This window comes from Paramisgurnus dabryanus, chromosome 18 (assembly GCF_030506205.2).
Source record: "Paramisgurnus dabryanus chromosome 18, PD_genome_1.1, whole genome shotgun sequence".
Classification (NCBI taxonomy): domain Eukaryota; kingdom Metazoa; phylum Chordata; class Actinopteri; order Cypriniformes; family Cobitidae; genus Paramisgurnus; species Paramisgurnus dabryanus.
Genome location: NC_133354.1, coordinates 26,296,018 through 26,312,631, shown reverse-complemented (window position 1 = coordinate 26,312,631; position 16,614 = coordinate 26,296,018). Strand labels below are relative to the sequence as shown.

The 16,614-nt window shown below is 37.0% G+C and overlaps 1 protein-coding gene across 1 annotated transcript; it reads left to right on the top strand.

The window, feature by feature from the left end:
- Window positions 1–4,435: 4,435 nt before the first annotated feature.
- adra2db (adrenergic, alpha-2D-, receptor b) lies at window positions 4,436–7,062 on the top strand. Its single transcript, XM_065287866.1, has one exon. The coding sequence runs from the start codon at window positions 4,747–4,749 to the stop codon at window positions 5,986–5,988; it is 1,242 nt and encodes a 413-aa protein (XP_065143938.1). The 5' UTR covers window positions 4,436–4,746; the 3' UTR covers window positions 5,989–7,062.
- Window positions 7,063–16,614: the final 9,552 nt, after the last annotated feature.

The window sequence follows — 16,614 nt, the reverse complement described above, 5'->3', positions numbered from 1 at the left end:
ATGTATGATTATTATAAAAATAATAACATTGAATCAAATTATACAAAATGTATGAATTTGGTTGTCGAGTTCATACAAATTAGATATCTCAGAAAAAACTCCCAAATTGCCATGAGATTGGGTTGTCGTCTAGAAGATAAATTTTTTGAGCAAAATTTTTAAGCAAAACCCTCTATGTGCGTCTGACTCTGACATGTTTTCCTGAGCATTTTTTTATCAGGCTATTATGTTTAGTTTGAGTAATTTCTCTTTAATGTCAATGAAAAGGTTATTAGAGGTTATTGAATTGCCTTTTTTTTCTTACAAATGCCACTGTAGTTATTTCATTGGTATTCAACAAACAAAACTCTCGAAGTGCTTGCAAAAACCTCCACTTCAAGAGAAATCCACTTCTTTGGACAAGAGCAAAGTCACTAAAATGCAACTAGAAACATTGCAAATGATGCAAATTGAGCTTTTTTCATGCCTTGAGCACGACTTTCTTTTTCGTTTCAGTTTATTTATGTTCCCACTGCACTTTTCTGAAAGATGAGTTTTGTACAAAATCAACTTGTTTCAGGAAAGTAAGGCGTAGAGGAGCAACAATAATGATGAAAATAATGTGTTTTTTAACCATAAACCACACAAACAACATTGTATTACACCAAATACACAAAATAATGTTGTTTTTAGCAATGTAATAGGTGCTCTTTAAGGTACAAGTAGGCCTACTTCCAAGCGAGACAAGTTTGAATGTGAAACACTGAGGTGTGGCGCACCATTGTTCATCCTATTAATCATCTGTGCACTTTGAGGATTTTGCTGAAAAATCGTTTAGCGGATTCTGCCAACAACAAAGCAGTATTTCTGAATGTCCAGAGGCTGGGATTAAGCCGATCTGAAGCGAAGGCATTTGATAAACAAAATATCAATCTCATTTAAGACTCAATTAGCTAAACTTCACAGCCAGTAATCCCCAATTGTTTTCATTATGGAAATGAAGTGCTTTGATATTTCAAAGTTTTTTTTTATAGTTTATTTATATTTTTTTGTTTCATAGCACAATTCAAATATACAATTATTGTGCAGTTTATTAGCATACATGAAATGCTTTGTAAGTCACACGTGGCTCAAATTTAAGGGGACACGTGCCCCCTCAGGTTGAATAAGCAGGATGCTATTGGATATTGGATGCTTAGAGTGCCTCCTTCAGGGTGAAACACAGTGCATCCTTAAAATAACACTTTAAAAGCATTTTCTCTTTCTACCTGAAAACATGCGACCTCATGCCAGTGACCTTGTATATTTGCAATGCACCAAATCACCCCAACAACTTCTGCAATGTATTCATTTAGCATTACCGAGTGCACTCTCTGAGTCATTTTGACATTATGTCAGATGTTGTTATTATTATTATGGCTTAATTCTAACTGAATCTGAGCATTCAGGGTCATTGTCTCTGGGTCGCTGATGACTTTTAGGTCAATTGGAAAAACAGCCAACTCCTTATTCTGCCTTTTTACTCAAAAATGGTATAGGAGCTAAACTTTTATTTATTTATTTATTTTGAAAAGCAATACACACTGTAAAACGTGAAAAGTTGGATCAACTTAAAAAATACTGCAATTGGTAACACCTAAAAAAATGCAAGTTTCTTGTGCAACCACATTAACTTTTAGCATTTTAAAGTTTTAATAACTTTTTGAAAAGAAACATATTTTTGCCCTAACATTTATATAGGGCTGTCAAAAGAATAATTGCGATTAATCACATACAAAATAAAAGTTTTTTGCATAATTTATGTGTGTGCACTGTGTGTATAATTATTATATATATATATATATATATATATATATATATATATATATATATATATATATATATATATATAAATACACACACATCAATGAAACATTTACATGTATATTTACACATATATAATTACATATTTTATATTATAAATAAAAATATACCTAGGTAACATTTTTCTTAAATTCTTACAATGTATGTGTGTATTTATATATACATAATATATACACACAGCGCACACACACACACACACACACACACACACACACACACACACACACACACACACACACACACACACACACACACACACACACACACACACACACACACACACACACACACACACACACACACACACACACACACACACACACACACACACACACATATTATGCAAACACAAACTTTTATTTTGTATGTGATTAATCGTGGTTAATCTTTTGACAGCCCTATTTAACTTGGATTCACTTTCATTAAGCTAATTCAACTTTATTTTATAAGTTACAGCAACTCACTACTCACAACATCAACTACTCAAGATAAAAAAATCAAAGTTGAAATGACTTGTAAATCCAAGTTATACTATATATATAAAATGTGACAAGTAGCATCAGTCTTCTCAACAATACGCAATATATTAATGTTATATGTATCAGTATCATACTGTTCAGTGGTGATATAACTACTGACATCTTATTATTACAGTTTTTGCCTATTGCTTACACACTAAATCCGAATGCTTAGACCAAAGCCTCAATACCTAAACTTCTTGTAGCATATGCTTAAACACAGTGTAACCATAGCTTAAACACATTGTCAACTTTGCACTTTGTTTGCAATTCTGTAGCACACTTATTGCGAAACACTACACACGTTTTCTTACATTAGACACATTTTTCAAAAACGAAATCACCTATTATCATTGGGAAAACACTCTGTTCAAAATCCAAAAGTCATCTGGCAATTATAGGCACTTACATACACACCTGAATACACTTGTACAGAAAACAGAACACCAATCGGTCTGAGTCTTAGCACTACAAATAGGCCTCAGGTAAGACATTCTGAGAACTTTGCAAGCATGGAGGCAATGCGAGTAAGAGTAAGAGGAGGACAAAGAGAGAGAGGAGTTGGACGTGGATGTGAACATGGAAGAGGACAAAGACGAGGACCAGTGCGGAGACGTGTATCGGATGACATCATGGCCTATCTATGAGGGAGGCTGGGCAAAGAGTCCACCCTAACCTCAGTCGCTACACAGTAGCGTCAATACTAAGAACATTCCGACTGGAGAACAGGTATATCTTCAAGTTTCTACTCCTGTACCTACTGTATGTGTCACATGATTCTGTATCATATTACAGTATTACTGTACAGTACTATTCAAAAATGAATGTAAAGGAGTATCATTGTAATGTTACAATGAGGTGGGATCCATCCAAGGGTGGATTAGGCACACAAGACGATATTTTCCCCGATGCCTAGCCTGCGAGGACATCGCCTGTGATGTCGACGAGGTCTTGTGCCCAGATACGAACAGAGGGAGGGATCCATAAGACCCCCCAGGCCCCCACCACACACATACATGCGCACACAAACACAAAACAAGTGTGTTTTTCCCCACAATAGCAGTTTATCCAGTATTTGTTTTGTTTTTTATTTTTGTTTTGTGGCTAAATGTGATGACTTGTGGTTCTATTTTTCTTTATTCCTTTAAGAATGTTTTTTTACTGAATAAATTTAAACAAATAAATATATCTTTAAATAAATCTACTTTTGAGTTTTACTAAAGACTGAGTCTAAGAAAATTACGATAAAAATAAAACCACAAAGACTGCAGTGTTATATATAAAGCGGATTAGTGTGTTGCTGGTGATATGAAAGAGTAATTCAAATGGTGCTTGTGTGTATGGTTTTGTTACAAGAATTTCATTTTTAGAAAGGAGTGCTAAGTTTTGATTGCAGTGTTTCATTTTGGCATGGATGTGAGTTGTTAATCTCCAAGTGCTGTGTCTGTGTGGCTTGTGTGTAGAATTTTGACATAATGAGCCAAATTTTGCAAAAAGTGTGTAAGCAATAGGCAAAAACTGTAAACAGTAAATGAATCTATCAATTTATTACTGTCAGCTACTATTCACTTGTCAAATTACAGGCTCTAGATTTCATGATATTTAACACCAGAAATATATTAGAAAATGAATGGCTAAAGCAATGTGTCAAAAGTTTCCAAGTAAACCCCCAAAAACAGGTAATCTACATAATGTATGTAAACCTTATCATCTTAACTGCATTTCTTTAAACCATATTGTTCTGCTATTGACCTCAGGTCACAGGATCAAGAGGTAAAACGTCATAATATTAATGATTATATCAATGGTATGCTTAGTTTTTTCATGTAGAAATCGAATACACTTTTTATTCACTTGTATGCATACATTATTATGTATATGGTATTTTTATTTCATGACTTATTAATAAACGTTATTTTAAAATGCGCTTCCATGTTTTGTTTTTGTTATTAAATCAGCGAAAAAAATTTGTAACTTTGACTCCCCCGCTTCTCGAGGAGAGAGAGAGAGGAGGGGGGACTGAGAGACTGCACAAAACGCTCAGTATCTCTCAAATTCGTTCGGTGCTCCACATAGGAGCGCATCAAAGATTCAGCCTCCGTCTCCAACAGGCATCCTCTCTCTCCAATGCGCTTCTTCTAATTTAAAATAATGGCTTGGCTTTGTGTGATTCATTACTGCCCATCCAAGAGCGTATCCAGCGTACCAGGCAATAGCTATTTACATCATCTGGGAGTTTTAAAAGTTAGAAGATCATCTTTGGTATGATACGTTTGGAGTGGACTTATGGCCGGATTGCGCATTGGAGGCTACAAGTTTGAAGTCGAAGCGAGTCTTGGATATCAACACGCCTGGAAATGGAGACTCAACCCCAAACGCCTCCAGAATGGATTTAAATACAATTCCCCACTCTTCGCCGAACTCGTCTGCGGATACCAATGCCACGAACGCACCGAGATCCCCGCCACATTCACGGTACGCGGCGGTGTTGATTATTCTCGTGGTCACTGTAATCATCCTGGTGACCATTGTGGGAAATGTATTAGTCGTGGTGGCCGTTTTCACCAGCCGCGCTCTCCGTGCGCCACAGAACCTTTTCTTGGTCTCTTTGGCATCTGCTGATATTTTGGTGGCCACTTTGGTCATCCCGTTTTCCCTTGCCAATGAGATTATGGGATACTGGTACTTCGGAAGGACCTGGTGTGCTTTTTACCTGGCCTTAGACGTGCTATTCTGCACGTCATCTATTGTCCACCTCTGCGCCATAAGTTTGGACAGGTACTGGTCGGTGACCAAAGCGGTCAGCTACAACCTAAAGCGGACCCCACGGAGAATAAAGACCATGATCATGGTGGTGTGGGTTATATCGGCCGTAATCTCCTTCCCACCCCTCATCATGACAAACCATAACGAGATGGAGTGCTTGCTGAACAACGAGACCTGGTACATCCTCTCATCCTGCATGGTGTCGTTTTTTGCGCCCGGTCTCATCATGATTTTGGTGTATTGCAAAATCTACCGGGTGGCCAAACAGCGCGCATCCACTGTGTTTGTGGCCAAGAACGGGATGGAGCGACAGCCATCGCAGTCGGAGACGTGCTTCGTGCGTAAAGGCAAGTCGGAGATGGAGAGTCCAAGCAGCAACAGCTCTGGCAGCCGAGAGCGCAAAGGCGAGCTGGACGATATCGATCTCGAGGAGAGCAGCTTGTCCAACAAACAAAGAATCTCTCGCTTCACTAAAAGCAGGAAAGGAACACATCCGTGCCCAAGACAGAATGGACGTCTGTCATGGGCATGTAGCCGCACCTCCGACCTCGATCAAGAGCCAGCGGCGCGTCAGATGTCTTTATCCAAGTCTAAACTGGCGCAGATGCGCGAGAAGCGCTTTACCTTTGTGCTCGCCGTGGTTATGGGGGTGTTTGTGCTCTGTTGGTTCCCTTTTTTCTTCACCTACAGCCTTCACGCCATATGCCGGGAAAGTTGCACTATACCGGATTCTTTATTCAATCTGTTTTTCTGGATTGGCTACTGCAACAGCTCCGTGAACCCTATCATTTATACCATTTTTAACAGAGACTTTAGGAAAGCATTTAAAAAGATAATGTGCCATAATCCTACGCGCTCGTAAATGTACATATATGTGTGCAGCTGGCGCGTGTGTAGCCTATATGCGAACGTTTTGTCTGTGCGCGCGCTCGCACTGGAAAAGGAGAAGCTGCGCTGGAAACTGAAAGCGCGCGTGTTCTGCGTCTTTGTAAATATAGCATTTTAAAGATCTCTGAATGTTTTTCTTGCTATTTGATTACTTGTTTTGCGTGTAATGTTTTCAAAAACACAATTATTTATTTACTGTGTCTAACAAAAACACGGGCAGGCGGCTACCTTTGGTTAAATGTGAAAAATCAACCCAACATCACACATGTCATGTGCCATGTTCAATTACTGTAAAACTGGAAGAAAATTCTGTTATTGAATAATACATTTTTATTTCATTGTAAAAATAAGGGCATAAAATAAAGTTTTTGAATTACGTTTTCAGAACCAGTGTTTATGTGTTGAAATCAACATAGATTAGCTGTTTAAATACATAAGCATTGCCCACTGCCAGAATGAATAGATCATTTGTCCATCATTCTTTACCACTGTCTCTGATGAAAAATGTATTACTGGGATGTTGCTCTCTCTCAGGAGATTAGATAAAGTTCTCAGTTGTGTTTCATTTAGGCTAAGCATCAATTTAGTCTCTGATATTCCTCCTGAAATTGCTGAAGAAAAATGAACATAAAAACAAATAGGACAATTTATAAAATGCCAAAAGAGTTTGGAACTTAATGTAGAATTAAAATGAATGTAGATTGTATAAAGTCATCTGGTTCATAATATTTGTTTAAATATAATGATAATAATCAATTAATATTTAAATGAATATTGAAATCTTTAAAGATATCCACTGCAGACTTAGCAAATCTGAGCCCAGTTTGTGACATTATTAAGATCTTTTCTAAAACTCTCAACTTTATATCTAAACTTTATAATCTTTGTAAGATTTTTGTTTCTTCCTCAGGTAAAATATATGAGATGCAGAAGACTTAAAGGTGCAGTGTGTAAATTTTAGCAGTATCTAGTGGTGAGGTTGGCTCCGTTCACTGCTCACCCCTCACTTTTAAACGCATAGAGAAGCTATGGTAGCCACCACCGGACAAACATGTCATCTTCGGAGACAACTTTGTAAAATGTTTGTCTGTTAAGGGCTTCTGTAGAAACATGGTGGCACAAAATGGCGACTGCCATGTAAGGGGACCCTCTGTGTATGTAGATAAAAACGTCTCATTCTAAGGTAATAAAAACACAACAGTTCATTATGAAAGGTCTTTATACACCACTGATAATATAGTTTTGTATATTATTTTGCATTTCTGACAAAAAATCCTTCTAAAAATTACACACTGCACCTTTAAGCAAAAGAAAAAATGAGACATTAAAAAGATCTCATGTTTGATTTTACTTTTTATGAGTGGTCCTGAAAGTTTAGTTTAGTAAGTTTATAATGTGAGTTTCTGTTGATGTTGAAACCAATGTCAAATACCCACTTTGAATTCCACCCAATTAGATGATGTTATAGGCTAATCCCTAATTTAAATGTGTTTTATATGTTAATTTCACCATACCTATCCAATTAACATTTGCATTTTAGCTGGACTGAACAGTGCACTTATTCATATTTTTAATATTGAAGATTTTAGGGCTCACGTGTTACTGTAAAAAATGAAAGAGCGAGAATGGTGGCCTGTGACTTTTTTCGCAGGACGCAAATTCAAAATGTGTTCGGAGTGTCATGTGTGTTGCTCCTCATGTCAAAATATGTATTTGTTGCGTCATGTGAATCTATGGGCATCATGCCCCATGTCAAAATATGTGTTTGTTGCGTCATGTGAACCATGTGCATCATGCGTCATGTCAAAATATGTGTTATAAACCCCTTTGAAGCGTCTGCAGCAGATACGTATTTTCACATGTCACATGCTGCACAAAGGTTCACCTGATGCGCCAAACACATATTTTGACATGACGAGCCACACAGAGGATGGGCTAAATACATGTTGTGACGAACTTCACATCATGCGCCCTCAAAAAGAAGTTGCTACACCTTTTGGGTTTTCTGAGATACCTTTCTCAAAACCTAGGTCAAGGTCTTTTATAAGGGTTCCTTAAATATCCTATTGTGTACTTAAGTTTATAGCCTTGGTGGAATTACTAAAGGAAGCTTCTTTTAATGTGCCTTAAAAGATTGTACATATCTACATCTCCATTAAAAATCATCAGGAACCAAGTGTATGAATAAAACAGCTGTCAGAACTGGTTTAAACGTTATAACAAAGGCAATCTTCCTCTTCTTCTTGAAGGCTATTGAAAAACGTTCATCTCTGAAATCAGCTTTGGAGAACAGCTACATTCCATGGCTAGAGATGCACTTCAAAGAGAATAAAACAGAATGGCAAATTTTGCCTGCAACGTGTACTGTGTTTAATGTGCACGTCCCTGCTCTTCAGCAATGCAGGATGTGATGTTACACTAGACACATGTGTTTGTTTTGTTAGCAAATAGCATTGCAAGATGTTGTTGGCACTTTTGAAAGGTTCATTCATCAAATCACATCTAAAATTAAAATGCACACTTAATTTCTTGCTTTACACCCAGATTCACAAAAAGTTTGGTTCCAACCGAGACTATATTAAATGAAACACTCAATATGAACGCTCAAGTGAAGAAAGCACCACCTTACGGTAAAATGAGCCAGTTGTCATTTGGGGTTATGTACAGAGAATTGCTCTTGAAATTATTTAAATAAAGTGTTTTTAGTGCATTTTGACCTCAAGAAACAAAATGTATGGTCAGTTGGTCAGAATGGTCTGTGAAATTCAGACTAAAGTCTTGTAATCTAATAATGAGATTGGGACATCAAAATGTAATTTCAGTGATTGATATCACTTATTGACATGACCAGGGACGTGCACAGACATTTTGAGGGGCAGGGGCTCAAGTGAAATAAAGGGCACTTCCCATAATTATGTATAAAAAAGTATATATATTAACGCAATTCTGACTTCCTTTTTGAAAAAATATTAAAAAAGTTAATTAATTTTATCTTCCTCAAACTCACGCAATTGTTTAATTTTCAAAAGATGTCTACAAAATAATCAGTTGTTCACACAGACACCATGGTCTCCTTAGTAGTCTAGGTTTATAGAGCAGCAAAGGAAGCCATTACACAATGTGCATGTTTTGAAAACATTAAATTACACATTAATTACAAATTTGTTAAAATGCTAAAAACAAAGTTGTGACTGCTGAGTTAGCGCTACATGCCAATAAATGCTATATCATATGCTAGCGTTTAGCTGATTAGTTGTTAGTTGTTACTCAAAATGTATTTTTGTCTGATAAGGGCTCAAAATATAAGGTCTGTTTACTAATGTGAGCTTCTGGCATGAGCCTCAGAGCAGAGCCAATCAGAGCAGAGCTCAACATTATTATTCATGACCCTTTCAAATAGGGCAAAAATAGACCATTTCATTCAAATGACCAATTCTAGGGTTGTAAATTGACATGTAAAAACGTTTCTGGATAATTTTTGCACTTAATAAAGCAACATACCTTCTATGTAATTGTCAAAGAACAATTTAACATATTATGACAACACATCCTATGGCACCTTTAATCTTAGGTTTCATATTTATTAGGGTTACACATATCAGAAACAACAAATATAGATTAGGCCTATTTTATTTGTATTTTATATTTTACTTTTTTGTGATGTCAGTGAAAATTCAGACTGGACAAGTAAAATACTGAACCATCAGATTTCTTCCCAATCTACTCCAGCACTCCAGTATAACACATTATACTTATTTAACAGCCATTACAAAAAACGCAAACAAAAAAGCTTACTACTGCAGTTAGCAATTATATTATTGTTTGTGCTATATTATTTTATGAGCAGTCTATTTAACCCTCAAACGCTCCTCATTTTCTGTTTACACTTCTGGCCCTTGGGGTCTATATGACCCCAAAATTGAAAGCGTAATTGTAAGAAAAATATACATTTTCAATAATACAAATAATATTTTTTTTGTTTACTTCTCATCTATACAATAAAGCTGTGTTTTGAGAGATTTGAAGTAGTTTTGTACCTGTTTACCACTAAAATCCTCAACTACACAATTGGCTTTCCTGAAAATTATCAAATTTTTACGAAAATTCACATAAATTATTATCTAAATTTGATTTAAATTGTTTTTAGATATTAATATAGGTGTGAGGTGTTGAATTCAGGCATCGGTTTTTAGAAAAAAACATAAGAGAATTACAGTGTAGGAATTAAATCATTTAGACCGGCAGATTCCCATAGAGACCCATTCATTTTCCTGGATATGGACAACTGCTCAAATCATTACTTTTGAGATACATTTTGTTAATTTATGTTTATATAAACATTAGAAAGGATATTAAAAATAAATATCATGTCAAATAGTAATTTTTATAGCTTTTGATGCATTTTGAAATGTCTGTTTTTACAATATGCCATATAAATTTGACTGAGTGTAAGTGTGTGTGTGTGTCTGTGTGTGTGTGTGTGTGTGTCTGTGTGTGTGTGTGTGTGTGTGTGTGTGTGTGTGTGTACCTGGTAATTATCACGTTGTGGGGACCAATTGTCCCCACAAAGATAGGAATACCAGTGTTTTTGTGACCTTGTGGGGACATTTTGATGTCCCCATGAGGAAACAAGCTTATAAATCTAACAAGATGATGTTTAATGAAAATCTAAGGTACAAGAAAGGTTTTTGTGATGGTTGGGGTTAGGGAATGGGGCAGGTAAGGGGAATAGAATATACAGTTTGTATGGTACAAAATACATTACGTCTATGGAATGTCCCCACAAAACATGGAAACCAGAATGTGTGTGTGTGTGTGTGTGTGTGTGTGTGTGTGTGCACGCACGCATGTGTGTGTGTGTGTGTGTGTGTGTGTGTGTGTGTGCACGCACGCATGTGTGTGTGTGTGTGTGTGTGTGTGTGTGTGTGTGTGTGTGTGTGTGTGTGTGTGTGTGTGTGTGTGTGTGTGTGTGTGTGTGTGTGTGTGTGTGCGTGTGTGAGCGTGTTTGTGAGTGTACATGTGTGTGCATTATGTCACACCCCTTTATGTGTTATTTTCTGCATTTGTGACTGATTTTATTTGCCAAATTCCACACAAATGCTCTCTGTGGCAGTCATACCTGTGTGTGTTTGTGTGTGTGTGTATTTGTGTGTGTTTGTGTGAGCATGTGTTTTTTGCATTGCATTTGTGCACAAGTACCAGGCCTTCATTTCTGTGTCAAAATTTTCAGATTTATGTTGGATTTATTGATATTTATTTTTTGACAAATGGAAAAAAGTAACATTTTTTGCATTTCCCATTCACTTTCAATTGGGGTCATATTGACCCCAAGGGACAGATTGATAAAAAAAATTTTAACATACCTTTAGAACAACCGAATAAAGCCCAGTTTTTTCGTGCATGTAAAGATAGATTATTTAGGAAAAGTCACCAAGTTTTACATCTCTGAGATGAAGGGAACCTTTTTTGTTAACCACTGAAATGTCGTTTGCACGAGTGTAGACAGACCAATCATAAAGCGAAGTAAGTTAGAGAGGCGGGACTAAGGAAAGGTAAAGCCAATCATATTAGCGATTTTAATTTTGGAGGCGGGACTCATCTGTTAACCGTTTGTGTGCCACAAATAGCGCTATTTTTCTTTATATAAGAGTTTAAATCTCATTTAAATGATTTCTGAATAAATTCATGTTAAATTAAATAAGCAACGAGTAAAAAACACAAGAAACAGACAGACATCAGTTGTTATATGAATAAAGATCTTTTTTTTTTTTTTAAAGCACCCCAGAAAAAAGGGCACTTTTTCTCCAGGAATAAAAAGGGCAGGTGCTCAAGCCCCCTTTGATGTCTATGTGTGCACGTGCCTGGACATGACCTTACTCAGTTAATATTAAAGATATCAAGATTATATTCCACCAAATGTTCTTGTAAATACGGAGCCACTAAGGTGACATTGGAGTAAAAAAAAATCGAAAATTTAATTTCATGTTCTCACGTGAAACTTTCATGTGCTCACGCAAAACCTTTATGTGCAATTTTTTTTAAAAGTTTAGTTTCGCAAGCACACGAAAGTTTCACGTGAGAAAAATTAAATAAAGTGAACTTTCGTGTGCGCATGTGCGCACGTGAAACTATTGCGTGCGCACGCAAAACTAAACTCGGTAGTTTCACGTGCGCACATGCGCACAAGAAAGTTTCACATTATTTAATTTTTGTCCCCTTAGGGGCTTGGTATGTATAGGAGGATTTTATGTAGAAAACAGTAAATCACAAATAAAATGATTTTAGCTGGGTTTTCACTGGCTGTGTCACATATTATTATTGGGACCTTAGAAAGAGATTTTAGAGATGTCAGTCTTCCCTCAAAAGGTGCCCTGAAATGTTACAAACATGGTGAGGATATTTTCCTAAAGGGACTTTGATTTCAACAAAACCTGCCTGTATTGGACTTTGCATATTGCAGTACTTTCAGGAGAAAGCTTTAAAAATACATTATGGCAGTCCAAATCAAACAAAGAGACAATGAACAAAATTTGAAATGCCTAAAAGCAGGGAGGTGTCAACTCTTCATGCCAATTGATGAATGTTAGTAGAGAAGAAAAATCACATGAGAGAGAGAGAATGGGGTCAGAACAGGGGAAGCCGGGGGCGAGCGGTGAATCCACAGCAAGTTAATCTGATGAGGGGTGGCATTGTACAGACGGTGTGATTTTGAAAAACACCGTGGAATGCATGCAGAGCTAAACAACTTGCATTGTTGTAATTCAGTTAATAGAAGAAAAATGAAGCACGGCAGATGTTTATGTGGTTTATCCCATGACTGATATCTTCTAAAAACTGATGCTCTCTTGTCTTGTGCAACAAGCTGGGATTAAGGACCTGGACTGTTGGGTTCAAAAACCTCATCTAACACCACGATGAAAATCCTGTAAGCAAAATCTAAAGTTATTAAATTAGTTCTGAAAAACAGAATGATTTTTGTGCATATATAAATAAACATAAATAAATGTTATGACATAAAAATAATGTAAAGTAATTAAGATTTTACAGTAGAGAAAATGTAAGTGGATTTATGACATTGACCATGACCATTAACGTCACTTAAAATTGTCAGATTTCTTTGTTTTTACTAAGAAGCTGTCTGGATCGTTCACCCATCATGCTTATCATGGATCATTAGGTTTTGTCCAAACCAGTGGCATGTTGTCATTACCTTACTTAATTTACCAAAGGTTTATCTTTCGATTTATCTTTTCACTCAATTTGCTATGTTGATTGTGTAATTTAACTGAAAAATTGCATAAAATGACAAAAATGCAAAATAGGATTTTCACTACAGGAGCCATCTTCAGAATATAAATAGCATAGAGCTATACTGCCCAACAAAGCCAAAGCGCAGTAACTACGCATTTGGTCAAAATTGAGTTAAGGGTTGAAATGGGCTTTGTGAGATCTGTTGTGTCTTGTGACAAAGTCTCCTGGTTCAATTTTGTCCTATTTCATGTGTGCCAAAATTGCAGTAACATATTTGAATGGCTGATGTAAACATTTTAAGGGCATTTTTCTCGGTTTCAATGTTTACGGCGTTTGGAGGGCAGAAGATAATGTACTGTCAATATTTGGTAATCATGTAAGGTTTTCTTTGGTAACACTTTACTTGAAGGGGTGTTCATAAGACTGACATGACACCTTCATAATCATGACAATACATGTGCCATGAACATGAAGGCGATTTTATGCATGTTTATGACAGCTGTCTTTAAGTGTCATTCGTTTAGTTATGTCATTTTTACTTATCTGTTTATGACAACCAGATTTAGAAACGCCCCCTAATAACCTCGTTGAAAGAGACGAATGACACACAGCGACGAAATTGCTTATAATGTGAATTTACCTTAAGTGGACTTGTAAAGTCACGCGACTATGTCTCGTGGCCTTAAATTGCGCGTTCTCACTTAGTCTACGAGTCCGTAGGGTGTCCCATCTGTCATTTTTACGCTTTGAAGTGTGCTCATCAGCGCCTCCTTTGCCCCCTTGATGCGGTCTTCAGCGAAGCCCGCACTGCAGCAGGCTTCGCGCACTTTGCCAACCCAGAAGTCCTTGCGAAAGGGCAATCGAACCAATCAGACGACGGAAGGGAGGAGTTCACACTGACGGGCAACTTCTCTACCTATTTTCCGGTGTGATGCTCGAGTCTGTCCCAAAATACGACTCCGGTGCACCCACGTGGACTCGCATCAAGGGTCCCTAAAGTCTGGACTACGTGATGTCATCAAAGTGTGGACTCTGAGGAGGACCACAAGTCCGGAGTGTGCCATTTGGGACAGGGCCAAAGTTGAGAGAAGTAGCAGCGAGTAGCAGTAGCAGAGCGACGAGATCTCATTGATTTCAATGAAAGCTTGCCGACTTCCGGCGACAGGAGGTATGGCAACCAGATTTAGAAACGCCTCCTAACAACCTTGAAAGAGATGGGCGACACACACAGGGAGAAAGTCGCTGCTAGTCTCAATGCAGTTTAAGATTAAGCCCTCCCCAACCTTATACATGCTCCACCCATGGGCTGGATCCTTCAAAGGGCGTGGACTTTGAAGGCGAGACTCAGTCTTTGAAGGCTGCAGCCTCTGTAGTCTACAAAGCAAGCTAAAATGAGACGATCTAGCCAACGGAGGGAGTACCTCACTTTCCTTTCCGGAGGTCCAATTTCCAGGATGCATCAAAATATTAACAATTATAAAGTTGACTATTATTCTAAGTTAATAGTAAATTGTTGTTATATGCTAATTGCTTGCGAATGTAATGCTCAGTTAACTTTAATAAACCAGGCTTGATGACATATGCAGCCTGCATGCAACCTCCACAGTCTGCAGCCTTTGGATTGAGAAATGGCCACTTGCTGTTCCCACAAAAAAGTATAATATTTTATATATTTTTATTATATATTTATAATTTAATATCTTATATATTTAATATATAATATAATCCAGAAACCTATGGAATATCCCATTGGCTTTTGTTAAATATCGGGAAATATCGACAGCCAATCAAAATCTATGCTGATTTAAAGAGGACATTTCACAATACTTTTTGAAGATGTTAAAAGAATTTGGTGTCCGCAGAGTACATATAAAAAAGTTCTAGCTTAAAATAACATATAAATAATTTATTATAACATATTAAAATTACCACTTTGTAGGGGTGAGCAAATATGTGCCCTTTTTGGGTGTGTCCTTTAAAATGCAAATGAGAGGATCTCTGCACTAAATGGCAGTGCCGTGGTTGGATAGTGTAGATTAAGGGGCAGTATTATTATAATAAAATCCCTTTATGACATCACAAGGGGAGCCAAATTTCAATTAGCTATTTTTTCACATGCTTGCAGAGAATGGTTTTCTAAAACTGAGTTATTGGGTTGATCTTGTCCACGTTTTCTAGGTTGATAGAAGCCTTGGGGACAAAATTATAGCACTTAAACATGGAAATGTCATGATATGTTCCCATTTAAAGACTCACATTTATAATGTTAAACTACAGTGCATGAGCTTAGAATAATCATAATGGTTATCTTTATAGTTAACTCTTTCCCCGCCAGCGTTTAAAAAAAAGTTGCCAGCCAGCGCCAGCATTTTTCATGATTTTCACAAAAGTTTAATGCCTTCCAGAAAATGTTCTTCTTTAAATATATAAACAAACAATATATCAGATGAAAGAACAGACCCGCTGCTTTCAAAAAAAAAAAACTGTTTCATCCTACCTTTATTAGTTCTCTTGTAATCACCTCTCAAACATGGGTAGGTTTCTTCAAAAACACCCAATTTTGAGCAAAAACCTGAGATAATTCCATTTTTGCGAATGACTTTTGATAGAGATCAGATGCAGAGCGATCTTTAAAACATACACAGAGTTCTTTCTCTTTCACGTGAGGCGCTACTTCCGTGTCGTATAAGTTGCGGAAGTGCGCTACCTGGTGGATAATAGCGGTATTGCGGAAAGACGGAAAATCTCGTCATTGGCGGGGAAGCGTTTTCTCTTGATTGACGAGATATCTCGTCAATGGCGGCGAAAGAGTTAATATTCATGGTGTAAACAGGCCTTTTTGGTGGAAAAACTGGTCTAAGCTGGGAAACAATAATTGTGATTAACAGGATTCAACCAGGATGAACAGGCTCATTCTGATCTTTAAACGAATGCATTTTGGCATTTGGGCAGATGCATTTTAAATGAGAGCCTCTCTCTGAAGACCATCAGGTGTCACTTAAATACTAAATTAGAAGTTATCCTCGGGCTTATCCATAGGTAATCATATATAGATAATCACTGGCGTCAATAGTTTTCAATGTCTAAAGTGTATCATCAGAGGTCAAAAACAAGAAACACACTTCACCCAGATGTATATTCATTTATGTAATTGCTTTTTTAAGAGAAACCCCAGGTTTCCCCACTCTGAATAACATGTTACTAGAGAGCTGAATATGAAAGAGACAACAGTGCTAAATGTTTATAACATTATTTAAAACAGCTGTGCTATCTGGTTTAGGGCGTGAAGAGTGTTTTGTTAAGTAATTGTATTTTATAGAGTTATGAGCAGTGATCAACATCTCCGGAG

Coding starts and splice junctions, on each gene's coding strand:
- adra2db (XM_065287866.1), top strand. CDS start 4,747: ATGGATTTAAATACAATTCCCCACTCTTCGCCGAACTCGTCTGCGGAT.